General features: G+C 43.1%; 1 protein-coding gene across 4 annotated transcripts; it reads right to left on the bottom strand.

Moving 5' to 3' along the window:
- MC1R (melanocortin 1 receptor) lies at nucleotides 1-27,978 on the bottom strand. 4 transcript variants are annotated; one of them, XM_069966079.1, is made up of 6 exons: nucleotides 27,958-27,978; nucleotides 24,291-24,343; nucleotides 23,394-23,437; nucleotides 22,477-22,510; nucleotides 8,477-8,981; nucleotides 1-1,523 (listed from the first exon to the last, which is right to left on the bottom strand). In XM_069966079.1, the coding sequence occupies exon 6, from the start codon at nucleotides 1,508-1,510 to the stop codon at nucleotides 557-559; it is 954 nt and encodes a 317-aa protein (XP_069822180.1). In that variant the 5' UTR covers nucleotides 1,511-1,523; nucleotides 8,477-8,981; nucleotides 22,477-22,510; nucleotides 23,394-23,437; nucleotides 24,291-24,343; nucleotides 27,958-27,978; the 3' UTR covers nucleotides 1-556. The 4 variants fall into 4 exon arrangements, with proteins under 4 accessions (XP_069822180.1, XP_069822181.1, XP_069822179.1 ...); XM_069966080.1 differs by lacking the exon at nucleotides 27,958-27,978 and having other exon boundaries at nucleotides 8,477-8,617; nucleotides 8,703-8,981; nucleotides 24,291-24,356; XM_069966078.1 differs by lacking the exon at nucleotides 27,958-27,978 and having other exon boundaries at nucleotides 24,291-24,356.
- Nucleotides 27,979-27,998: the final 20 nt, after the last annotated feature.

Below are 27,998 nucleotides of genomic sequence, written 5' to 3'. Positions count from 1 at the left end.
GTTTATTTGACATGTTGGAACAAGTAGAATTGTTATTTTCCACATATACAGTATTGGTTTACAGTATGATTTAATAAATGTAAAACATGCTTCTGTGACAGGTTTGTTACAATCTTACAGTAAGTGAAAGATCTGACATGATGTGACTGTCACAATTTCATTCAGGTGTTTCAGATGGACCCTCCCACCCTAAATTATGATCAGACTGATCAACGGGCCACCCAGCCACACTCAGTGAGTTCATTTCTTATATACAGGGGACTCTTTTCCCTCATAGCTTAGTTACTGGCATCTTCTAGGGAAAAAATACATCTTTATACGCATTGCTGATAACGATGAAAGTTTTTTGTTGTTTTTTTTAAGTTGCAAGACCAAAATTCATGACCAACCATGAGTAGTCTTTCAATAGTGTCTTGTTATTTACTTGCAGTCTGTTTATGGTATCCTTTTTTTACCCCATCTAAATTTAAAGTTCAATTTTGGGGGAAGGAGAGGACTTTAAGAAGAAGTTTATGTGATTTTTTTGGCTTCTGTCCCCACCATCCCCCTCGCACCGTCACTGGGAGCAGCACAATACAATGTCCTTCAGGGTCTTTCTCAGCTCCTGGCTTCGAAAGGCATAGATAATAGGGTCAATAATAGAGTTAAATATCATAAGGACAAAGGTAATGTTGAAATACTTAAAGTATTCACGACAGAAGGGGTGCTCGGGACAGGACACAATTAGGGTGAGGTGGAGGAAAAAGGGTCCCCAGCAAAGAAAGAAGATGCCAAGCAGCATAGTAAGGGTGATAGCTCCTCTGAGTTTGGCAGCTGCTTGATGTGGAGAGAATCTTCTTCGCGCTCCTTTTTGTTGGGCCATAATGATCTGGGAATGTTTTCTTGCTAGAACAAACATGTGGATGTAGAGAGCCAACATTAAGACCAACATGAAGATAAAAAACCCAATAAGACACAAGACAACAATATTGCTGTGTGAAAACACTATGAATGTAATGCTGCAAGCTATGCTGGCCAGCCAAATCCCAATAATGACGCTGACCACTCTACGCTGGGTTATAATATTATGGTATCTCAAAGCATAGAAGATAGTGACGTAGCGGTCCACAGCAATTGCTCCTAGAAATGAGAGAGATGTCACCAAGGAGCAGAGAATCATCGTATCCACAACATTATCCATCATTTTGACCATGGGTTCGTTGTATTCAATGACGGCATGGCGAAGAAGCATCAGGATTAGGGTCTCTATTAAGTTGCTAATACTGACCAACATATCTGACGCAGCCAGGCAGCAGATAAAATAATACATAGGAGAGTGAAGATTGTGGTTTTTTGCAATAGCCACAACGACCAAGATGTTCTCCAGCAGGCTGAGCAGGCATAGGAACAGGAAGACCCCTTTAGGGACCTCAATATGAATGATGGTTCCATTAGATTTTACCTCTAAGGCACTTTGGAGAGTGAAGTTTGTGATATTGATGTCTGACTGTAGACTTGTCAAAGAGGTCATGCTGAGCTGCAGTCTGAGGAATAAATAACAGCGATTAGGCAAGTCACAAATATGTCCTTTTGTTCACAGAAAATGTACGACATAACTTCATGAACATCATACAATAACTCTAAAAGACCATCTTTTTCATCTCCAACTCCTCATCAAGATAAGTTTTTTTTATTTTTTATTTTACTTTTTTTTACTGCTCCCTGTTATATGACATCCTTTTTCATACCGCTTTCTGGCATTGCTTCTGAGTGTGCATCTTGATGTACTGTTTTATCTGTGCATCCGTGTGGTCCACAATTCACAGACTACTACATTATAAACAGTGACCTGTTTCTTAATTGCATGTCTGCACTACGACATGTCCTATGTTTTTGAGGAACAGATCACAGCTAGAGATGAGCGAACCGGGTTCGCGTTCGAGTCGATCCGAACCCGAACGTTCGGTATTTGATTAGCTGGGGCTGCTGAACTTGGATAAAGCTCTAAGGTTGTCTGGAAAACATGGATACAGCCAATGACTATATCCATGATTTCCACATAGCCTTAGGGTTTTATCCAACTTCAGCAGCCACCGCTAATCAAATGCCAAAAGTTCGGGTTCGGATCGACTCGAGCATGCTCGAGATTCGCTCATCTCTAATCACAGCCTATTCGTGAATCCTCAAAAATTGTGTACATGTGAATAAGCACATAGAAACCTATAGTTTCTAAATTTCTCTGTAATTGCAGACAAATTTTTTGGCCGTGTGAATGAGACTTAAGGTAGTGTTGCTGTTAGGCACATTAGGTATTGGTCTAAAGTCCCAAGTATGGTCCAGTATAAAGTTAGCCATGCACCTGCAGTAGCAATGAGAAGAAGATTTGTAGTAGGCTAGTTCACAGAGAATGTTAGGAGGTTTCAGTTCTGAATCCTTGCGAATGCAGTTTAAGGCTAGGTTCACACTATGTAAAAATAATGGCCATCACTGCGCAAATAACGGACATTATTTTTGAAATAACAGACGTTATTTGCTCAATGACGGCCATTGTTATGAAAGAGGGTTGCCATGTAAAAGAATTAATGCATAAGGGTGCGTTCACATGTACAGGATCAGCAGCAGATTTGATGGCGCAGATTTGAAGTTGCAGATTCAAAGCAAATCTGCAGCTTCAAATCTGGGCCATCAAATCTGCTGTGGATCTCCTACAGATGGCCTGCCCAGTCAATAGATATGCCACCAAAAGGGCATTTTATGCCACACCAGCTTTGGCAATTAATAAGTAGGACCTACAGGACCAGCTGTAACATCTATGGGCAGATGTGCGGCATAATGCCATTTAGTTCTGTCATATGTGAACCATATTGTCCCATTTAGCCAGGTGTAAAATAACACAAGGGGTACGTATCTCCTTATAAGTATCTTGCCACTCCCATGTAGACGTTTCCCCGGTCCCCTGCTGGTTTCTGTTTTTCCTGCTTCGGTAATGAAGCACTGAGAGTAACCTTAGTGCTGTTCACACTTCATCACTACAATTAGTGACTGGCTGCAATGCTCACTTGTTGTGCTAACTTATTATGGTTATGTTCGCACTACAAAAGTTTCTAAATAATCACAGAACTTACAGAGTGCTGCCTTCTAAGGAATCCCCGCCGGAGTGTATACACACGGTATACACTCCAACCAGGATCCCTAGCGGCGCCGCAAGAAACTGGCATATCACACAGGTCAGAAACATGTCAGTGCACACAATGGAGCGTGCGCATCCAAATTCAGCGGCAGTGAAGATCACGGAACGGTCAGTGTTTTACAACGTGGAAACATGGCCTATCACTGGGACAGAAACATAAAAGATTGACAGGGAAGTAGAGAAGTATCAGAATGGGAGCATCAGGGAAGTGAGCTTTACTGTTTTATGTTATTTTAATCTATTGTAAGCTGTTGAAAAAAAACATATGGTTGGACAACTCTTTTAACCCCTTAAAGGACCATTCCAGTTTAACTGAAAACCTTGCTGCTACATGGAACGTGTTAAAGAAACAAACTAAAGTATACTCACCCTTGCCAGTCCAGTTCTGGTGCTCTGGTCCATCCCATCCTTTTGTTTTCCTACCCTGATGGCACTCTATCCCCGCTCTGCTAATAAATAAGGTCACTGAGACTGCAGTGTGTTCAGTATGTCATCAACAGAGCTAAAGAATGCATCACCATAGTAGGGAATGAGAGGGACTGGGTGGACTTGAGCACTGATGCTGTAATAGGAGAGATGAGTGTGCTCTAGTTAGTTTTTTTGCACACATTGCATTCTGCAGGTTTTTCAACAGAAATACCTCTTTGATCATCCTAGCTGAATAAAGATGGATAGAATTCCAGAACTATAATAAAAAATCGGCATACACTTAAGTGACCTGTTTAAAGAGACTGTCAGTAGGTTTATGCTGCCCTTTTAAAGGTTGCAGCCATAAACTAGTGACAGAGAAGCTGAACAGAATGATGCATCACTTATAGTGTTCTGTGCAGCTGGTTTGAAGATATCCTCCAGAATAAAGTGGACAATCAGTAGTTCTCCCCATTATGTGAATTAGGCCAGTAGTCCTGGATATTTATGAGAAGCAGAAAACTCCGCCCACCAGCTGCTTATTGGCAGTTATCCATGCTGTGTATAGGCAGTCACCTGTCAATCAGCAGCTGGAGGCCGGGGGAGGGATGTGGCAAGAATCCTATTCTCCTGCATATTAGGAGAACAGACAAACAAAATGATGTACTGTAAGTAATACACTGATCTGTTCAGCATTTCTGTCACTAGTTTATGCTGCCCTCATTTAAGGCAGCGTAAATCTAGTGACAGATTCCCTTTCAAGAATCCTATAGCTTAACCCCTTCCCATCCAAGGACGTAACTGTACGTCCTTGGTCGGGTAGGGGTGTTTAGAGTGGGGCAGCGCAGCGACAATCGCTCCAATCCCAGTTGGTATTAATAGCACGGGACAGCGAATGAGCCGTTTAGATGCAGCTGTCATGGCTGACAGCTACATCTAAACTGCTAATAATGCCCCATCCCTGGTGTCTAGTGGGCAGATCGCTCCCCCCCCCAAAATTGCGAACGCGGAGGGGCGATCAGGTTTAACTTCTTGGCTCTGTATTCTGCTGATCTGGTCTGCAGCAGACCAAACCAATAGAGCACCAATCTAGTGGATCGGTGCTCTATTATATACACAGCATTTATCTCAATGGCAGATCAATGATGTGTATATAGAAGTCCCCCAGGCAACTTCTAATTACTGTATTAAAAAAGTTTTTTCATTAATAAAAAAAAAACCTCCCCTAATAAAAATATAAATCACCCCCCTCTTCCCATTTTATAAAAATAAATAAACATGTTTGGTATCGCCACGTGCATAATCGCCCGAATTATTAAATTATCACATTCCTGATCTTGCACGGTAAACGGCATAAGCACAAAAATACGCCAAAGTGCAAAATTGCACATTTTTGGTTGCATTAAATCCAGAAAAATTGTAATAAAAAGCAATCAAAAAGTCACATGTACGCAATCAAAGTACCAATAGAAAGTACAGATCATGGCGCAAAAAATAGACCAAAGGATAAAAGCGTTATAAGCATGGCAATTATAAGGGGCATTTAGAATTTTAAAAAGGTTTTAAGTTTTTAAAAGCCATCAAATAAAATAAAAGTTAAACAACTTACATATCGTTGTAATCTTACTGACTTCAGGAACATAGATAACTTGTCAGTTTTACCATTGGACAAACGGTTTAAACACAACCCCACCCCCACTGCGCAAATATATTTTTTCTGGTTCTGCAGCATATTTTTAAGTTTGTCATTGCAAAGTACAATTAGTGGCGCAAAAAATAAGGGTTTGTGTGGGCCTGTAAGTAAAAAAAAGGAAGTGCTAAATGCGAGGAGGAAAGAACAAAAGCACAAAAAGAAAATTCACACGGTCCTGAAAGGGTTAAAGGAGTAATTTAGAAAAAAAAAATCTTTCAAATCAGCTGGTGCCAGAAAGTGACTTGAAAGAGATTTGTAATTTGTAAAGTCTTCCAGTACTTATCAGCTGCTGTATGTTTGTCAGGAAGTAGTATTTTTTCCAGTCTGGAGAGTAGCAGAGGTTTTCTATGGGGCTCTGCTACTGCTCTGGGCAGTTCCTGACATGGACAGAGGTGGCAGCAGAGAGCACTGTGTCAGTAATAGTGAATTTCTATAACTTTCTGGTACCAGCTGATTTGAAAGATTTTTTTTTTTTCTGAACTACCCCTTTAAGCTGTAGGATTCTCTTAGAGAATGTCTTTAAAAGGAATCTGTCACTAGGTTTATGCTGCCTTAAATAAGAGCAGCATAAACTAGTGACAGAAATGCTGAACAGATTGGTGTATTACATCATTTTGTTCATCATTTTCTTACATCATTTTTAAAATAAATAAAAGACAAATCTCTACCACTTTCTGGCACCAGTTGATTTGAAATAAAAAGTTTTGCTGACCTACCGCTTTGAAGCCATAGATGAAGCATTGTTTTCTGATATCTAAAAGTTGTATATTTAAATCTTAGTACAATGAACATTACACACTGGGTTCCTTTATAGTGTGTGATCACACAGCCAACCACACAAATGATCACTGTATTGTTTGTGTGGCCATTAAGATGCGTTGTTTTTGGCTTCACACCCCGTTTACACAGTGATTTTTACGGCCGAACAACAGATCAAATCATCCAAAGAGCAGGCATTTGCTCACTCAGCTCTGGCCCTTACACAGCCCAATTATTGGCTGAATGAGCGTCGCTAGCAAAACAGAGCCATTGTACAGTCATGTACATGAATCCTCACAATCTATCATCATTTTTTTTACTGTTCAAAATGGCAGAAAGAAATGGTACTATATTTATGTTAAAAGACAAGAGCTAAAGGGCGACTGGCAGCATGGCAGCTGCTCTGGACCAGGACAGGTAAGTTCCATTAGTTTATTTTATTTGTTGTACAGCACCCCCTGCTGGCCAGCACTTTTTAATTTTGCCCAGACAACCTCTTCACCCTATATAGGCCACTTTTAAAAAGTTTATAGGTTGGACCAGAACTTTATAAACTACAGATCGACAAACAAGTAGTTTTGTAAATTTTGGCTGTTTTTCTCCATACTGTCACAGAGAATATAATGATATAGAAGTGTTCTTATATTCCTAATGGAATGCATTTACTGTATACAGGAAAATAGGGTTGTAAATAAGCCCATGGCTAGATACTGCTTCTCACCAGAATTCTGAGCATGTATTTTGTTTATTTGACAGATTTTTGCAGCCAAAGCCAGGAATGGATTTGAAAAGAGAAGAAATCTCAGTCTTTCCTTTGTTACCTGTTCTCTGTTTATAGTCTGTTCCTGGCTTTGGCTTCATAAATCTGTCAGATAAATCTGTGTGTGTAAAGGCACCCTAAGGGTTTCCATTGTGCTTATTGGTATGCTTGCAGTAAAAATATCCAATCGGAAACAGATTTAGCAAAGCTGTCATTTGGACAATAGAAGCAGAAGCTATTGTGTTATTGTGAACAGAGCCCAAACTATGAATAGGTCCACGACATCAGCAAACTGGTGTAAAGTACAATTTGCTCAGTTGCCCCTAGCAACCAATCAGGTTCCACCTTTCATTCCTCACAGAGTCTTTGAAAAATAAAAGGTGGAATCTGATTGGTTCAAAGATGCCTCCCAAGTCTTTTAACTGCTCCAAGCTCAAATATCATTTTTCTATCAATCCCATCCCTTGGTTGACAGTGAGCGGAGCCCAGATACCAAACCTCAAACCGATGCACAGATTTTATGCACAGCACAGGGATGAGATTTAGAAGCAGGGCTCAGTGCTGGAGCCTGACTTTAAATAAAGGGATGAGGATATGAGGCAGAACAATGTGTGAAGGAACCCTAAAGAAAGAATTAACTATGCACAATAAAAAGAATTGCAGAAAGATACAATACCATCACACATTACAAAAATAAAGAACAGATGTACTTGTGGTGTGCAATAGATTTAAAAATAAAAAAGTCGTGTTTGATCTTTACTTTATTTTATCTAATTCATTTTGATCAACTATTTTCATTTTCAAAACTGAACCAAAAAGCTGCAACAAAATAGCACCATGTAAGAGCACTCTATGGAGTACTTGTAGATAGTGATAGTGATCATCGCAGAAAAAGACCATCAAGTCTGCCCATTTTTATTTCCTTTTTACCTTTGGATAGACAAATGTTTATCCCAGGCATGTTTATGGTTATCCACTGCGGATCTACCAAACAGATCTGCTGGAATCATGTTCCAAACAAGCATGCTGTGTGTTCAGGTTAGCTCCTCGGTAACTCACCAGCCTTTATGGATTTTGCATGTACATTGATAAATGTATAGCAACAACATTTCTAAATGCCAGCTCACCCATTGGCACCCTCCAGGGCAGGGATCCGCATTCGGCAATGTGCTGTAGAATTTGCAAGAAAAGCAAGTTCTGGATCAACTGTCTTTTCTTGCACATTAATAAATGTATCTGATCTGTATAGGCTGCTATATGGACTTTTTGATGGTTAGGACCTACTTAGTAATCTATGCTGTAAGGATTGTGCATAAAAAATCTAACAAATCCTAAGGAATAGTGGATCACTGATTCCAAGCCAATACTGACACAAATTTATTCATACCATATTGGTGGAGAATAATTAAAACTAGTGCAATAAAAAATGGAGCAGTTGCTCTTAGAAACCAGTCAGGTCACTGTAATCATTTTACAAAGGGCATCTGAGAAATGATTGCTGGAACCCATTTGGTTTCTATAGACAACTGCTCCACTATTCTCTGTAAAGTAGTTTGGATAAGCCGTTATTGCAGCCATATTGCATTAGATGATCCCCACCAAAGATAAATTCTCTGGATAATATCTTCATGAGACCTATAAGTGTTGTATTGTGCAAATACCAGCAGTGTGAAATACGTTTTATTACCTGTTATGTGGTTCAGAATGCCTTGGCAGCAAAACCAGTGTTGGCGTCGCCTTCTTGCACTCGTCCAAATAATACCTCTTTCAAGGTTTGTGGGGATCAATACTTTTAGTTCTTTTGGTTTCCCTTGTACATTTTGATGCCCTGTCAATTACAACAGTTTTTATAGTTCTGCGTTGTGGGTAATCGCTTGTGCGCAGGGCAGTTTCCCACTGTGCTTCTGACATACCAGGCTGAGATCCTTCTGCTTGGGTAGACTCACAGTAGACGCCGTCTCCAACCTTCTCTCGTTGGCAGCAAGTCCAGATGGTGGAGGATGCAGGCTGTGCCTTGAGAGTTCTCCCAGCAGGACTCATTCACTTCACGTACCTTTTAGCTCTTTCTTTTCTTAGTATCTTATTCCACACTGTCTAATGCCGGCAAAGGTCTAATTGTTCAGATGAGATGAGGACAAAGAATGCATCATTCTTTCTGTGTAGAGTCCTTAAAGGCATCTTCTGAGCCCCTCCTAGAGTGCCAGGACAGACACACATGACTGGGATGGCCAGAGGCAATAGAAAGTTGTTATGAAACCATAAAACCATTCAACAAATATCCACCACTCTTTAATTAAATAACAAGCAACTGGGTCCTCTGTATTTGTTCGTTTATAATATATATGAGCGTATTCTATAATGGGTATTTATGGAACACATTTTTGTTGTTTTCTAGTTATGACAGTAGATCTTTGTATTTCTAAACTGCAGCTGTGAAGTCCTTAGTGAAAGACTTGTCAGTTTTAGGGAACTGGATGACAATAGACAGGTGCTGCCCTGGCACTGGCACCCGCCCCGCTGTCACTGCCTAATTGCCTCAACTGCCCTAGGCGGCAGCGCACAACTGGTCGACATTCCCTAGCCTGTATAAGTGAAAACCAAATAAAGACAAGACAGACAAAAACACAAAAGCCCAAAGTCAGAGGTCGGGTCGGCAACTAGCAGTCTGTGCAGTACAAAAATGAAGTCCAAGGGGATAGTCACAAAGTCAAGCCAGAAAGTCAAATAAACAGAATAACAATCAGAACCAAGCGCTAGGTCAAGAGGGTACTCAGGGTAGTAGGCTCTATCGCAGGCAAATAAGGTCTGACATAGGGGAGTTTTATGGAGACTGGAGTCACAGCCCTGGACGGTGATTGGGGGGTGAGACTCCAGCCCCAAAACTTTACTCAGCTGACTGGCGGTGCCGGACGCCAGTCAGTAAAAACACATAGGCAGTTGGGGGGCGGTGGCGGTGAAGCCCCGGCCATGGCAACATTAATGAATGAGCCAATGCGCCTCTTAGCAACCCAGCCGGATGGTAGCTAGGGACACCGTCGACATGCCGTTGACGTTTACAGGGAGGCCCCCCTTAAGGAGGGGCCTCTGGACCCTCACTTAGACCTCCAGGTTTGGAAGGGTGCAGTAAGTGAAACTTATGCCTAAACCAGGAGCATGGAGATCTCAGGCAGTCACCCAAGTCTGTTCTTCTGGCCCGTACCCTTTCCAATGCACCAGGTATTGTAACGAATTGCGGACCCTACGAAATATCTGGGATTTTTTAAACTTCAAGCTCCAACTCCCCTTGTATGACCAGCGGAGGAGGTGGAGGACTGGGTACTACAGGCGAAATATTGTAAGACTTTATCAAGCCATTTCTGGCATTGAAAGCAACATTATGTTCTGAATAGAAATGAGCGAACCGAGTTCGAGTCGATCTGAACCCAAATGTTCGGTATTTGATTAGCTGGGGCTGCTGAGCTTGGATAAAGCTCTAAGGTTGTCTGGAAAACATGGATACAGTCAATGACTATATCAATGTTTTCCACATAGCCTTAGGGCTTTATCCAAGTTCAGCAGCCACCGCTAATCAAATGCCGAACGTTCGGGTCCGGATCGACTCGAGCATGCTCGAGGTTCGCTCATCTCTAGTTCTGAACTGATGCTGGCAGACAGGGCAGTTTCTAGGTCATTTTGGTAACAGGGCGAATCTTGATAAAAGCGCCCCCCCCACCCCACCCCCACCTCACTCATTTCAGCCCTATGGAAGGAAGGGGGGCTTTTATCAAGATTCAGGATACTAGGAAGAAGCAGTGTGTGTATTGCAGCATAGAACGGTGCAGAGCTCCTACAGATAATGTTCTGCTCAATACAAAATCATTATACAGTGACTCACAGGTGACGTCTTCTTTGATCTGAGGCGTCACTTTCCCTTTTCCTCTTCATCCGGTCCAGACAACCAGGATGATCTCTGCAGCTATGTTTCATCTCTTTAGAACCTGCCAGACAGACATCTCAGGCTCCGCACTTCCAGAAACTTTCTTCCCCTTTTCCCACCTATAAGGTCCCAAACTGTAGTAATTCCACTGCTTGGTGCAGTAAAGTCTGCATGGTGTGACCTCCATTACATTGACATACAGGATGCTGGGAAAGCTGGATGACCTTTATTACACTGACATACAGGATGCTGGGAAAGCTGTGTGACCTCCATTACATTGACATACAGGATGCTGGAAAAGCTGGGTGACCTTCATTACACTGACATACAGGATGCTGGGAGAGCTGGGTGACCTCCATTATACTGACATACAGGATGCTGGAAAAGCTATGTGGCCTCCATTACACTGACATACAGGATGCTGGGAAAGCTGAGTGGCCTCCATTACACTGACATACAGGATGCTGGGAAAGCTGAGTGACCTCCATTACACTGACATACAGGATGCTGGGGAAGCTGAGTGACCTCCATTACACTGACATACAGGATGCTGGGAAAGCTGAGTGACCTCCATTACACTGACATACAGGATGCTGGGAAAGCTGAGTGGCCTCCATTACACTGACATACAGGATGCTGGGAAAGCTGGATGACCTCCATTACACTGACATACAGGATGCTGGGAAAGCTGAGTGGCCTCCATTACACTGACATACAGGATGCTGGGAAAGCTGAGTGACCTCCAGTACACTGACATACAGGATGCTGGGAAAGCTGAGTGACCTCCATTACACTGACATACAGGATGCTGGGAAAGCTGGATGACCTCTATTACACTGACATACAGGATGCTGGGAAAGCTGGGTGACCTTCATTACACTGACATACAGGATGCTGGGAGAGCTGGGTGACCTCCATTATACTGACATACAGGATGCTGGAAAAGCTATGTGGCCTCCATTACACTGACATACAGGATGCTGGGAAAGCTGAGTGGCCTCCATTACACTGACATACAGGATGCTGGGAAAGCTGAGTGACCTCCATTACACTGACATACAGGATGCTGGGGAAGCTGAGTGACCGCCATTACACTGACATACAGGATGCTGGGAAAGCTGAGTGACCTCCATTACACTGACATACAGGATGCTGGGAAAGCTGAGTGGCCTCCATTACACTGACATACAGGATGCTGGGAAAGCTGGATGACCTCCATTACACTGACATACAGGATGCTGGGAAAGCTGAGTGGCCTCCATTACACTGACATACAGGATGCTGGGAAAGCTGAGTGACCTCCAGTACACTGACATACAGGATGCTGGGAAAGCTGAGTGACCTCCATTACACTGACATACAGGATGCTGGGAAAGCTGGATGACCTCTATTACACTGACATACAGGATGCTGGGAAAGCTGAGTGGCCTCCATTACACTGACATACAGGGTGCTGGGAAAGCTGGATGACCTCTATTACACTGACATACAGGATGCTGGGAAAGCTGGATGACCTCTATTACACTGACATACAGGATGCTGGGAAAGCTGGATGACCTCTATTACACTGACATACAGGATGCTGGGAAAGCTGGATGACCTCCATTACACTGACATACAGGATGCTGGGAAAGCTGAGTGGCCTCCATTACACTGACATACAGGATGCTGGGAAAGCTGGATGACCTCTATTACACTGACATACAGGATGCTGGGAGAGATGGTAAACTGTGAACATTGGTGCCGGGGGGGGGCATATCGTGGGGCGGGGCTTATTGCGGGGGCGGGCTTATCGGGACATATCTGGGGCTCCCTCTGTGCAGGCTTCCCCCCACCCCCTCCTCATAGCCCCCATTAGATACTCACCTCTGCCCCTGCAGCCTCCAGCTCCTCTTCTGGTCTCTCCGTCCTCTTCTGGCTTCCGGTGCAGGCAGCCATCCTGTCATACAGAGGCCGCCTGCACAGGAAGCCCTTGTGTCTCTGCCCCGGCTGCTGTTACCTTTAGCTGTGCTTGCTGTACGCACAGCTAAAGGTCGCTCTGGCCAGGGGATCTGGAACTTAGATTCCAGATCCCCTGGCAAGCCCTAAGGATGCAGGGGCTGCGGGCCGGGTACTGTCGGGTGCCGCAGGGCGCCCCCTAGCTGAGGGTGCCCCGTGCGGTGGCCCGGCTCGCCCGGCCCTAGAAACGGCCCTGCTGGCAGATGGTGAAATGAAGTATACATTTGTAGAAAAATATTGGTACACCTGACCAAGAAGTAAATGCAATGATGGATCCTTCATCCTGGCAGCTGTAGTAGCTGTTGGAATACCCGGTAGCAGTGGAAGCCTGCCTTGTCATTTCTATGGGCTGGATTATAGGATGGGCAAAAAGGGCAGTTGTCATGGGGCCTTCATTGATTTTAATATGGCTCTCAGACATGCAAATTTTGTGAAAATTGCATATGAATTAATGTAGATCATGGCATTATTAATGCATGCTTCTTGCAATGCATATTATTATTGAATCTTTTTTGTATCTTTTTGCAGTCATTTTTTTCCTAAGGCATCATAATTTTAGAGGTTGTGTTTCCATGAGACCAATAAAATTCATTTAATTTAATCTTTTCCTTGTGGGGAAACTGTGTATGCATTCTATTGACAACTTAAGGACCTAAAGCAGAGAGTATTGATTATAACTAAAAAATAAAATATTTCTATCAGTCCAAAGATATCATTCTGTATCTCTCTGTGCCATGTTTTATCTGTGCTTCTCTAAGGCTGGGTTCAAACGTTTCAGCCCAATGACAGGACTTAGTGTGACTATTTTGAAATACTGATTCTTAAAGGGAACCAATCACCCCGAAAATCAATGTAAAGACAAGGATATGTGCTGATAGATCACCCAGCACACTTCCCAAATATGCCCCTGTAACCTCTGTGCCCCCCTCAATGAGACAGTAATCTTACTTTCTTCTTGTCACGCGCTGTATGTAAATTTTTGCTAACTAGTCCGGGTGGGCGTATGTAGTCCTGGTGGGCGTATGTAGTCACGGTCCGTGGGCGTATCTACTCACGGTCCGGGGGCGTATGTAGTCGCGGTCTTCGGCTGTAATCACGCCCAGAGGGGCGTGATTCGGCGGCTTGCGGTCCAGTGACGTCATCCGGCGGCTTGCGTTCCGCGTCGCGGCCGCGCCGACGTGTTCGGGAACCCGCGCATGCGCAGTACGTCAGCGTCGTCTCCCGCCGTACTGCGCATGCGCGGGTTCCCGAACACGTCAGCGCGGCCGCGACGCGGAACACAAGCCGCCGGATGACGTCACTGGACCGCAAGCCGCCGAATCACGCCCCTCTGGGCGTGATTACAGCCGAAGACCGCGACTACATACGCCCCCGGACCGTGAGTAGATACGCCCACGGACCGTGACTACATACGCCCACCAGGACTACATACGCCCACCCGGACTAGTTAGCAAAAATTTACATACAGCGCGTGACAAGAAGAAAGTAAGATTACTGTCTCATTGAGGGGGGCACAGAGGTTACAGGGGCATATTTGGGAAGTGTGCTGGGTGATCTATCAGCACATATCCTTGTCTTTACATCGATTTTCGGGGTGATTGGTTCCCTTTAAATAAACTATTTTCTGCTAACCATCAGCATCTTTCTGTTACACAAACAGGCCCATGCCAACCTAGGGCATTAATTTTTTTGTCCATTGTTGGATTTCATAGTTGAGAATAGTTACATATTTGATAAGGTTAAAAAAAGTCAAGCATTCATCAAATTCACCCTATAACCCTATGCCAATTGTCCCATACCTAGGATAAAAAAATCCTCCAAATAATTATTAGAATTAATCCCTGGATCATCACCCCACCTCCAGAAATCTGTTAACTGTATCTTGTAAGTAAGTAACTCCAAGCTTGAAAACCATAATGTAGTTTACCCATTCCTTTATTTAGCTCTCTTGCCCTTCTCTGCAGCACTCTAGCTCAGTTAGACTCAGGTTGGGCCATTTGGTTGATTTTGGTTATTGTTTTGAAAGTGGACCAGACATATTCCTCCCAGTGACTTTGCACCAGCAAACCTGACGTCTTTGGGATCAATGTCTGATCGAGGGAGATCTGAAGACTGGGACTGAAATATAATTTTGTTTTATTTTTAATTTAAAGACCAAGAAAAAAATGTTTAAAATTGGTGCAAATAAATACAGCAGAATGGCCCATAGCAACTAGAGATGAGCAAACTTGCAGTAACTTTGGCTGAACCCGTTTGGCTCAGCCCTTGAATCCCACTGCCTGAAAAAGTTGGTTGCAGTCCTAGGGCTGCCTGGAAACCTGAATACAGCAGTAGGAGTCCTTTGGTTGTATTCATGTTTTCCAGGTAGCACTAGGAGTGTATCCATCTTTTTCAGGTAATGGGATACAACAGCTGAGCGATCAGGCTTGGTTTTGGCCAAACTTTCTGTAAGTTTTCTAATCTCTATCAGAAAAAATATAATAAGAAATTATCAAAAGGTTGCATATATGCAAGTGAGGTAACAAGGATTATAATGATCAGAATAGAGCAATTTTAAAAACATTTGTTTAACCCTTTGAGGACCAGGCCCAAAATGACCCAGTGGACCGCGCAAATTTTGATCTTAGTGCTTTTGTTTTTCCCTCCTCCCCTTCTAAGAGCTCTAGAACTCTCAGTTTTCTATCTACAGGCCATGTAAGTGCTTGTTTTTTACAGGAATAGTTGTACTTTGTAATGGCGTCATTCATTTTACCATAACATGTATGATGGAATTCCAAATATATTATTTATGAAGATATAAATAGGTGAAATCGTAAGAAAGAATGCAATATGGTAACGTTTGGGGGGTTCCTGTGTCTACGTAATGCACTATATGGTAACAGCGACATGACACTATTATTCTATAGGTCAGTCCGAACACAACCATATGCAGGTTACACAGATTCTCTAATGTTATATATATATTTTTTTATGAAATCCTTTTTTTTGGCAATTAAATATTAATAAAATGGGCCTATTGTGACGCTTATAACGGTTTTATTTTTTCACCTACGGGGCTGTATGGGGTGTTATTTTTTCCGCCATGATCTCTAGTTTTTATTAATACCATATTTGTGAAGATCGGACGTTTTGATCACTTTTTATTGATTTTTTTAAATATATAATGTAACATAAAATCGGTAATCTGCGCACTTTTTCCCCTCTTTTCGTGTACGCCGTTTACCGGTCACAATGACGCTTGTTATATTTTAATAGATCGGACAATTACGCACGCTACGGTATATTATATGTTTATCTATTTATTCATTTTTATATGTTTTATTTATATAATGGGAAAGGGGGGTGATTTAGACTTTTATTGGGGGAGGGGTTTTGGGGTAGTGTGTTAGTGTTTTGAACTTTTTTTTTTTACACTTTTGAAGTCCCTTTGGGGGACTTGTACATACAGTACTTTAATTTTTACACTGATGATTGCTATGCCATAGGCATAGCATTGATCAGTGTTATCGGCGATCTGCTCATTGAGCCTGCCTGTGCAGGCTCAGTGTAGCAGATCGCCGATCGGACCGCAGGAGGCAGGTAAGAGACCTCCGGCAGTCCGTTTCAACGATCGGGACCCCCGCAGTCACACTGCGGGGGTCCCGATCGGTAAGTGACGGGGACTCCCCCTGTCACTTACACTTAAACGCCGCGGTCGCAGCGCGTGTCATTACCGGTGAGGTCCCGGCTGCTGATTGCAGCCGGCCCCCACCTGCTATGAAGCGCGTTCCGCTCCGGAGCGCGCTTCATAGCGGGAAAAAACACCCAGGACGTAAGGTTACGTCATGGGTCGTCTGGGGACAGACTTCCATGACGTAACCCTACGTCCAGGGTCGTCTAGGGGTTAAAAAAAACATGTTGTTTTTTTTTAAAGTTTACATTCCTTAAAAGACGTTAAATAGAAAATTGTACCCTTACCCCTATCACAACTCTACCACCTCCTCTGCTCGGTTTCCATTAATAAGTCTTCTCCTCCTTTTCTGAAGAAATGGTCGTCTGTCCTGGCCTCGGAAAATTTAGAAAATAAACTGCTTAAAGGGATTCATTCAGTCCGTACAGCAACTCCCAGTGTAAAGCTAAGGGAACTTCATTTCCGAATCCTCCATAAAGCGATATACGCCTTTGACCGTTCCTTTACCTTCTCTCTGGAACATTATCTCAAAAAATGTCCTAAATGTGGTGAGCCGCGGGCGGACCTCTTCCATTGTTTATGGCTTTGTAACTCAGTACAATCCTATTGGCTCCTAGTAAAATCCTTTATACATGACGTGTGGTCGCTTACAGTTCCTTTAGATCCGATAACTTATATATTCCATGGTGACACTGGACCTGTGGCTGATCCCATGTCACACCATCCTATCCCCCCCGCGGTACATCTCACCCTATTACTAGCCCTTCAATGTTTATTAAACCATTGGCTACAGCCTAGCCTACCGACTATTTCGGAATTGACCTCTATTCTAAAGGAAACCTTGCACTGGGAGATGCTGGACACTGTACGCAATAAGGAGGCCTTTACAGCTTCCTTCTTTAAGAAATGGAAACTATTCCTTATCCATGGCTTCTCGCAGGCAGAAAGACGTCCTATCATGTCTCACTTTACCTCAACCACCTGGTATTATAAAATGTCGGCTGCCGCCACCCTAGATCCATTCTTGTAAGCTTTGCTTTGTATTTGTATACTATATTCTTGTGATAAATAGCACCATATATCTACTATCTACATTCTATGTATAAGTGGAGTAAGATTTAGTTATTGTTGTCGGCCTCGTTTTATTAGTTATGTATATTCGTGAATTTATACTGCTACTGATACTTTTCTTCAGTACCAATGCTATATTATGTGAAACTCAATAAAATATTTGAACTATAAATAGAAAATTGTTCTATATATTGCCTATCGTTGTAAAAGCACTGACTTGAAGAACATAACATGTCAGTTTTACCACAGGGCAAACATCGTAAAGATCAAACCCCCCCCCCCCGCCACACACACAGAACTTTTTTTCAATTTCACATTGCAAATTTTTTCCCGTTTCACAGCACATTTTATGGAAAAAGTAAGTGTGTCTGTGCAAAGTACATTTGGTGTCACAAATAGTAAGACCTCATTTTAGGGGTAGCTTGCTTGCTACTTTTTATTAAAAATTTTCTGGATGTGATGTGACAAAAAATCTGCAAATTTGCGCTTTGGATGGTTTTTGCGTTTACACCATTTACCACAAAATTTGACAGCGGCATTTAAGTGGTTAAATAGTTGGCACTAACACTTGGTTCATGCCGGCTAATAGGAGCAGTATGGTACAGAGAAGGCTTGTGTCGTGAGCCCCCTCTGTACCTTCTTATTGCCTCTATGAATGTAATAATACGTTAAGGGGTTAATATAACCAATTTGTTGTGTGTATTTTGAAGGTTCTGTTTAGAGGCCGTTTTTAGTCAGTGCCAATCTACACACATATCAGTATATTATGAATGCAGCATTTTATATTTTGCCCATGTTTGGCATCTATACATGAACCACTAACACTGGAGGCAGTTGTGGCTGGTCACACATTGTGAAATGTAATTTTACACATCAGCCATTGAACAGTATGGCCAGTGATGTAATAGACAAATCCTTTACTTCACCCTAGCTGATTGACTGTAGCACAAGGTGCTAAAATACTGGTCTAGGTAGTCTGGGAAGAGGTTTGTAGTCAATGGGCAAATTATTCTCAGTAAGATGTGTCTAGAGCTCAGCGATTTTCAACACAAGGTTTCCATATCTGGGTTGTAAAATAATTGTGTCACTTTATGAAGCTTTTATGTAGAATAAAAAGTAATTAAAATTCAACTTTTGTTGCTTAGCTTTACTGGGCTGCAGTTCAGTCATGTATAGCAATACATTCAAAGAATGGTTTTAGAATTCTATATGACTATAATAAAGAACGTCAGTGACTGTATTGATCATTCCTATTGCTGCAGGTGGTAGATGGTAAAGCTCCCCACTGGTTATTGATGAGCTATCTTATCTCCACTGTACTCTCTCCCTCCTTTTGAACATTGTATTTTATGTGTGTCTGAATTTATTGACATTAAAGAACCTGAATTGCTAAGTTTACCACTGCTTCTAGCTGTGAGAATCAATAACTAGTCTTAGTTGTATTAAGAGAGGTGAACATGTCAAGTATCTGTTGATCAGTGATGTATGTAGAAAGGAAACTGCCTCCCTAAATTGTAACTTTTTTGCAGATTTTAAATATAGATCTCAAACACAGATAATTGGAGCATAACTCATATGCCTTAAAGGGGTACTCCGGGCTAGCAGTACTTTTAGTCTGTGGCCGGGTAGGGGGTGGATATGGAAGGCGCCGGTCACTTACCTACCCTGTTCCAGAGCGGGGTCCCGGATTGCTCCGCCACGTTCTTCCGTCCAGCGGCCGCTTCCAGGTTTGAGCTGTGGCTTGAGACGTGACATCTCAAGGCAGCTCAGCCATCCAGCGGTCCTAGCGGGGTGCCGCCATGGCGCTTGATGGCTGAGCTGCCTTGAGACGTCTCAAGCCGCAACTCAGACCAGGAAGCGGCCGCGGGATGAGATAACGGGCTGACGCGATCCGGGACCAGGCTCTGGAACCGGGGAGGTAAGTGACCGGCGCCTTCTATATCCACCCCCTCCCCGGCCACAGACTAAAAGTACTGCTAGCCCGGAGTACCCCTTTAAAGTGTTGCTGACATTTGCAGTATCATTTGACATGTCTGCAGATATGTGAAACGTTACTGTTTGCATCGGACAAGTCTCATTGCTGAGACCCATTGTGATCCTGAGATACAGCCAGAGGGAGTGTGCGTTTAACACATTCAATCCATAGACTATAATGAAACAAACAAGTCGAATTTGATTGACAGCTTATTTTAGGTTTAACCCCCTCACGCTGCCGTACTGTTAACTAACGTCGCTGCAGCCTATGCTCGATGCTGCAGCGACGTTAATTAACGATCCAGGATGAAACAGGTGCAGAAGGCACAGGATCCAGGGGACCCGTCGCAACTCTCAGCACTGGAGCAGCACCCTATAGATACTGGAGTTAATCCTATAGATACTGCGGTCAGCACGACTGTAGCATCTATAGGGCTCCAGATAGAGAATTCTCCCTCTACAGAGGGAGAATTTTCTCTCCGTTGTCCATCGGGGCTCTGCGAAGTGATCGCAGAGCCCCAATGGTAGCCATGGAAACCAGAAGCCATTATGATCCCATAAGCTGATGTCCAAACACGACCTGGGCATTGAGGCATCAATGATCCCCGGTCATGAAAGGGTTAAAGTGTCACTGTTATTATAACTTTCAAAACCTAATTCTACAGATGTGAAATAGATGTGATATAAAGCAAGTTTGCAATTTACATTCATTTTTTTTATTATTATGGAAAACACGGCACTTCCTGTGTTAAGACTTAAAAGAGTCTAAACACTGGAAGACCCGTGTTTCCTCGGTCATCTGAGCGCTCACAGAGAAGGCAGTCATGTGATTAATGGCGAACGTTATAATGACAGGTACACTTTAAGGCTGAGTTAACTTTTTTTTCCAGCAGTTTGTGTGGTTGTAGGACACTTTGATTGCAGGAAGAGCTAAAGTTTTTATAGGAACCATTTTAGGGTACATACAGGTGTGGAAAGAATCACTTAACAAAACAAAGGGGGAGATTTATCAAACTGGTGTATAGTAAAATTGTCTCAGTTGCCCCTAGCAACCAATCACATTCCACTTTTCATTCCTCACAGACTCTTTGAGAAATGAAAGGTGGAAGCTGATTGGTTGCTAGGGGCAACTAAGACAATTCTACTTTACACCAGTTTGAAAACTCTTCCCTGATACCGATTTAAATCAAATCAGTATTGGGTGTGACCACTCTTTACTTTCCAAACAGCATCAATTCTTCAAGGTACACTAAAGGCTCTTTTACACAGACCGATCATTGGCAAGCAGGATTCCTAGAAACGCTCCTTCGGCTGATAATCAGCCCTTGTAAAAGTGTCAGCGATCAGCCAGACAGCGGGAAAACAAGGATTAAAGGACTAATTTCTATTGCTGGTAGTTGCATCAGGGTCCTGGCTCTGTATTACAGCTGGGTTCCTGCTGCTTGATCAAGAATGCATTGATAGCACCTGCATGATTAACTATATTGGCCTTAGCTATTAGGAAGAGCAGACCTTGTCAAAGACTGGAAAGGGTTTTAACAGGGTAAATGTCTCCTGCAAATAAAGAAATTATTATTTTTAGCCACACAAGCTCTATAATAAATATTCGTGGTTGTATGATAAGATGTCTGCCTGCTATGGTGGAACTCGTCTCTTGTAAAGTAAGCCAGTGGTTAAGAACCCCTCTTTTCATTTTATCCTGAAATGGGAATCTGACCTCAACATCCGTGTTTCACCCCCAGCTAATGCACCAAGTGCTCTACCATTTACCATCTTGAAGAAGTACCCTCGCATATACATGCACTTATTCCAAAAGTGGACCCGACATGCTGGAGATGTGGTGCAGAAGAAGGTGCATTCTTACACACTTTCTGGACGGAGGTGACCCGGGTCATGCGAAAGGCCACTCATTCATTTTACCATAACATGTATGATGGAATTCCAAATATATTATTTATGAAGATATAAATAGGTGAAATCGTAAGAAAGAATGCAATATGGTAACGTTTGGGGGGTTCCTGTGTCTACGTAATGCACTATATGGTAACAGCGACATGACACTATTATTCTATAGGTCAGTCCGAACACAACCATATGCAGGTTACACAGATTCTCTAATGTTATATATATATTTTTTTATGAAATCCTTTTTTTTGGCAATTAAATATTAATAAAATGGGCCTATTGTGACGCTTATAACGGTTTTATTTTTTCACCTACGGGGCTGTATGGGGTGTTATTTTTTCCGCCATGATCTCTAGTTTTTATTAATACCATATTTGTGAAGATCGGACGTTTTGATCACTTTTTATTGATTTTTTTAAATATATAATGTAACATAAAATCGGTAATCTGCGCACTTTTTCCCCTCTTTTCGTGTACGCCGTTTACCGGTCACAATGACGCTTGTTATATTTTAATAGATCGGACAATTACGCACGCTACGGTATATTATATGTTTATCTATTTATTCATTTTTATATGTTTTATTTATATAATGGGAAAGGGGGGTGATTTAGACTTTTATTGGGGGAGGGGTTTTGGGGTAGTGTGTTAGTGTTTTGAACTTTTTTTTTTTACACTTTTGAAGTCCCTTTGGGGGACTTGTACATACAGTACTTTAATTTTTACACTGATGATTGCTATGCCATAGGCATAGCATTGATCAGTGTTATCGGCGATCTGCTCATTGAGCCTGCCTGTGCAGGCTCAGTGTAGCAGATCGCCGATCGGACCGCAGGAGGCAGGTAAGAGACCTCCGGCAGTCCGTTTCAACGATCGGGACCCCCGCAGTCACACTGCGGGGGTCCCGATCGGTAAGTGACGGGGACTCCCCCTGTCACTTACACTTAAACGCCGCGGTCGCAGCGCGTGTCATTACCGGTGAGGTCCCGGCTGCTGATTGCAGCCGGCCCCCACCTGCTATGAAGCGCGTTCCGCTCCTGACCTTATGGTACCCATGGGTCCTGCACTCTTCCTTCTCCATCACTGTGACCTATCCTTGAATGTCTACAAACACTCTCTGCTTTGGTACTTGGAAATGGCAGAAGGGACATACCTCTTTAGTGGAAGAAACAGGAGCCTCCCCCAATCTGAAATTCGAAAGCAAAGGTTAATGACCTTATGCACATGGAAGACCTGACCTTGAGCTTGCAAGACTCCCCTTTTGCAGTTTCAGGAGACCCTAACTTATAGGAAACTTCCCAGCCTGCCTTCCACTAATTAAAAGACACCTGCTGTCTGCAACAGTTTCTACAAAAGTGACTACAACTCTGAAAAACCGGTACCCCTGAGTCTCCTCTACCTACACATTACCCCAGTTTAGCTCCGGTTTGTGGTTTATGTCATATGTCTCCCTACACTTTTCTCCCTTCTGCTTCTTTTCCTTCTTCCCCTCTCCTCTTCCGATATGTTATCGATGTCAGTGTAGCCCTTGTGTTATAAAGAAAATAAAGTTTTACTTACTGGACCTCTCCATGCTCCCCAGTGTCTTCCTGCCTGTTTCCCACTTACCAGAGACGCCTCTGGCACTTCTAAACCCATCTCTGAAGTGATAGGACGCTCACCCAATCACTGACCGAGACGGGACAGCACCACAACCAGTGATTGGCTTAGCAGCCTGTCACCTCAGAGATGGGTGTAGAAGGTTAAGTGGCGGCTCTGGTCAGCGGAGAACAGGCAGAAGGACACCAGGGAATGTGGAAAGGTAAGTATACATTTTTAGTATCTTCTATATAATGTAATCAGCTGATGACTGCGCACCTCCTACTACATGGAGCCATGTGCAGCCAATGTTTTTTTAACATCTTGAAAGACAACCATCAGCCAATGACTGGCTCCTCAACTGATCGTTGTCTTTATTACACTTAGAGATATCTGCCTGATTGGGCAGATAATCGTTCTGTGTAAGAATGCTCTTACATACTTACACTCTTACATACACTAGTTATGATTCTCCAGACTGTTATTACTCACATGTTTGTTGCCCCGGGGTGTTGTCTGGTTTGATTGTGCCTGACCTTTACATAAAAAAAGTAAGCCAGTCAAGTCACAACATGTAAACACCATTGAATACCTTTTTAAAAAAAAAAAGTCTTAATAAAAGAAATCAAAACGTTATTTTATACATTTAAATGACTCCCCAGAGACATGTTATTGGTAAAGTATGCAGTTAAATAAATGCTGCTAATATGCTTTTATTCTGAATACTATTCCAATGTATTGATTCCAGATCCCATCCCTTGGTCCTGCTATCACTACCTCCACAACTCCATGTTCATTGTGACAGAGGCTTTTTCTCACCCCTTTCCATGCTCTTTGTGTTGATGTCTTGTATGAAGGAGGCTGGCTGCCACAGACACAGAGAGAATAGGGAAAAGCCTTATGTGTCAACCTGGAATTGGAGGTGTCAGAAGCACAAGAGTACTGATGTTTACCCCCCTACAAAGCCTTTACCACTTTTATTTGGGGGGTCCTTAGTACTTTGGCCTTTGGGGGCAATCTTTAGTACTTCGTAACAAAATAGCAGTATTGAAAGGGATGCTCCCCTTTGTCCTCTCGAAATAGATGCCTCTGACAGGTCATCTAGACTTGCTGTTAAAATTAAAATCCGTTAAAATCCTTATTTGGATGCCTAGGAGGAAAGGGGACTCCTGACAGCTGGAAACTTTGCATTTGCTGGAAATGCATTCTGAAGTGGTTTTAACATTACACCCTCATCCACTTCTCCTGACAGAGTAAAAGAATGCCCAAAATGCCAACCACTACTTACAAACTTATGGCATGAAGTGGGTCCTGTTTACATACCTCTACATATTGAACAAAGATCACATCCTACATACATTCCATTTTACGAGTTTACTTGCCACTTACCCCAAATACGGTTTAATTTACCACATTCTGGCTCCAGAGGAAGAGGGGAGACCCTGAAAAAACCCTAAAATGGTTCATTTTACCCTATTGGTTACTTTTTTAACCAATGGCTAGACAGTAAAATACCACAATTCCCCTTGGTCATTTCTTAACTGAAACGTTTTCCTACATGGAAAACCTTTATTCTAGCACATTTTACTGCCCTTATATAGTTAGGCCATTCTAATACACGGAGAAGTAATGCAAGGAAATCCACATTAGACTCCACACAAGTAGACTTATGGAGCCCATACCTGACAGCTTGCAAACTTATCGGTAACCTAGGGTCACTCAAGAGATGTTTGGGTCGTGAGTTTGGATCTGAAGCACGGCCGTGGGCACTATTCTGTGTTTTACTGTACTTTATTCTTAATGCCTTGTGTTGTGATTTTGCTACCGATTTGATATATGTAAGTGAACATAATAAAATCAGACCATTTTTTGCTATTCATCTATACTAGAGATATCCATTTGATTCATATGCTATCTATATTGTATACCATCATCCACTCTGTAGATGATTGGAACTGGACTGTTCATTGGAACTGGACTTTAATGATGTCTTCATATATGTCTGTACAGTGTATTTTGTTTAAGGGTGGATTCACACATACTGTATTCGCAGTTGATTTCACACTGCAAGTTTTTCGCAGTAAAATCCACTGCAATACTGATTTCTATTAAAGTCTATGGCACTCCATTCCCACTGTGGATTTTAATTCCTGTGCGAGAAAATCATGCTATAGACTCAGGGGCGTAGCTAGGGGTTCAGCCTGGGGGGGGGGGGGCGAGTGAGTCTGAGTGGGCCCCCAACCAACCTTACCCATAGGGAACCTCAGCAGGTGACAAGGCTTTCTGAATAATCAAGGGAATATTCTTCTACATTACTCATAGTGGATAAGGATAAAGAGCAGTGTGAGAGGCTTCTGTACATTTCACATATAGAACCACAAAAAATTTTTAAGTGCTTAAGATTAGAAAAATATAGCTGCCTTCTCCCACAGACAGCACCACTCTTGTCCTCAGTTTGTGTGTGGTATTCGACTGAAGTGAATAGTGCCAAGCTGTGATACCACACACAACCTAAGAGCAGGGGTGGCGCTGTTTTGGAAGAAAGCAACTATGTTTTTTTTCTTAATTCTGGAGAACCCTTTTAACCAGATTATCTTTGCCGAAAAATAATAGTGGTATAGGTAATAAGTTTTTAGACATTAAGGCTATGTTCACACTGCGTATGAGTCCGGCCGCATTTCGTACACAGCCGTACATGTGCGGCTGAAACTACAGGCGTGGGAAAAATCGACATGCTCCGGATGCGTACGAACCGCGAACATACGCCCGTAGTACGGTTATGCTTCCCTAGCTTGATTCGAAGCGATCTGAAACAGGTTATTTACTTGGAAATCTTCGCCCAGCCCAATAAAACTCACAGAACCTTTTGGATCAAAAAATCAAGTTCAATTTGGCTGAAATAAGTACCTCGTACGGGACCGCATGGAAATCCACAGCCGTGAATTGGAACATTTCCGTCCTCAATCTATCACATTACAGGAGAAGATATAAGAGGACAATGATCACATGTCCTTCATGCACCAGCATCTTCTCAGCCCCGCCCCCTGATGACATCATCACAGTTCCTTCATCCACAAGAATCCTCTCCAGTTCTCAGCCCCGCCCCTTATGACGTCACCACATGTCCTTCCTCATCGCTCTGCAGGCTGTCTGCAAAAGAAATAGCTTTTGCAGACAGCAAGCCTCTGAGACCTCAGTGGGCCCCTGCCAGTGTGGGCCCAGGAGCCACTGCCTCCCCTGCACCCCCCAAATAGAGGGTAATACCATATATATATAGTATAGACTATATATGGTGAAAGTTAACTACTTAGCATCTGACACATGCTTACCTGTCTGCGTTCAATCAGTATGTTCCTGCCATTTACTGCGCTGTTCTGCTATAGCCAGTGACTGAACAGGGATCCAAAGAATGCCGATGTGGGATCATGCCGGTGGAACGCAGACAGGTAAGCATGTGTCAGAAGCTAAGTAGTTAACTATGGCACAATACATTCTTGCAGCGGAATCCGCTGCAAGAATAGAGCACCATAGAGTTTAATACAAATGAGTATCACGGCGTATTTCCCTGCAAAACCTGCAGAGTGAAAACCGCTGCAATACGGTATGTGTGAATCTACCCTTAATGATAAAATCCAATAAAATATGTTTAAAAAAAATTTAGGTGATACGTTACTTTAAAAAGGTTGTGTAGAAATAAGCATGCTTTCTTTATGGCCTGTTGGAGCTCTAGCAGGGACCCACTCCTTCACTGCCCACAAAACCTTTACCCTGCTCTCCCTGTGTGTTTTAGATGTGCCCATTACTATACTTTGGTCCCAGTGCTGCTAAAACTTGTGCACTTTATATTAGCCACAGCAGGCCCATGTACATGACATTACTAGTGATGACATGTACAGTGTAGAATGCACGCTGTGTGAACTAGTAGAAGGGTGGAAGCCAAGTGACATGGTCAGGAAGGCATTATCAAGATTATGGGAAAGTTAAGATACTTTCATGGGAGTATATTCTTTTTTGGATGGTGGAAATAGCCAAAAACTGTGGGTGGTGGAGCCGGCACTCCAGGAAGTGAACTATAAAAATATAACTTTTATTCGTGCATTAAATACGATGCTCCATAACAGGACCTATGCATTTCGTGCCGATGCGCTTAATCATGGTCATGGTTTTTTGCCTTTTCTTGCAATCAGGTGTCCAGCCCACCCAGGAGCTCGTGCACCTTCTTCTACTACTGACCGCTGCTGTGTACAAACCATACTGGTTGAGCTGTATCTTTTTTCTCTTTTTCATTTTTTTGCGGATGGTGGAAATGACCAGCACACAGCTGCTAACCATCCAGAGGCTGCAGTCAATGGCATCAAGGTGGATAAATGTGGGAGATGGCACCCATGCTGTCAGTGACTGTGGTTGTCAGCAGGCTCGGACTGGCCCACAGGGGAGTAGGGGAATCCCCCTGTGGGTCCTACCCTTTGGTAGGCCCCCAAACAACATGTAGGCTTTCCTATCTGGCAGCTTCAGGGTGACATATAATCGTCCAACACTGCTGCACATGCCTTTTACCTGGTCACTTAAAGCCCTATTCCACAAAGAGATTAGAAGGCAATAGAAGGCAACGATCAGCCGACTTCGTCCATGTCAGCTGATTGTTGCGTCATTTGTCTTTCAAACATGTTAAAAGACAAACGTCTCATATAGCAACGATCTGCTGCTGTCTCTCCGTGGAATAGTAGCGGTGGCAGCAGACCGCTGCTGAAAGCTATGGGCTTCCCGGGCGATCTAGCGATCACCAAGGAAGCCCCCCCCCCCGCACCTCCCTGCGGCCCCTCCCGCACTGACCCGCTCGTTGCTGTCGCGTGGAATAGTGGCGGCAGCGAGCAGGGAACGAGGAGAAAACTAGCGCTAATAGTGCTCATTTGCTCCTCTTAGTCGGCCCGTGGGATAGGGGCTTTATTGCCTCTCATCATCATCATCATTAACTTTACAGTAATGGAGCAGCTTTATCAATCTGCCAGAGACAAAATACAGTCTGATTTGCCTATCGCAACCAATCACAGCTCACCTTTCATATGTTAACAAGCTCTTATAAAATTAAAACTAAGC

Source organism: Dendropsophus ebraccatus, chromosome 4, assembly GCF_027789765.1.
Source record: "Dendropsophus ebraccatus isolate aDenEbr1 chromosome 4, aDenEbr1.pat, whole genome shotgun sequence".
Lineage (NCBI taxonomy): Eukaryota > Metazoa > Chordata > Amphibia > Anura > Hylidae > Dendropsophus > Dendropsophus ebraccatus.
Note: the sequence above shows the minus strand (reverse complement) of the source record. Positions and strands in the feature narration are given on the sequence as shown.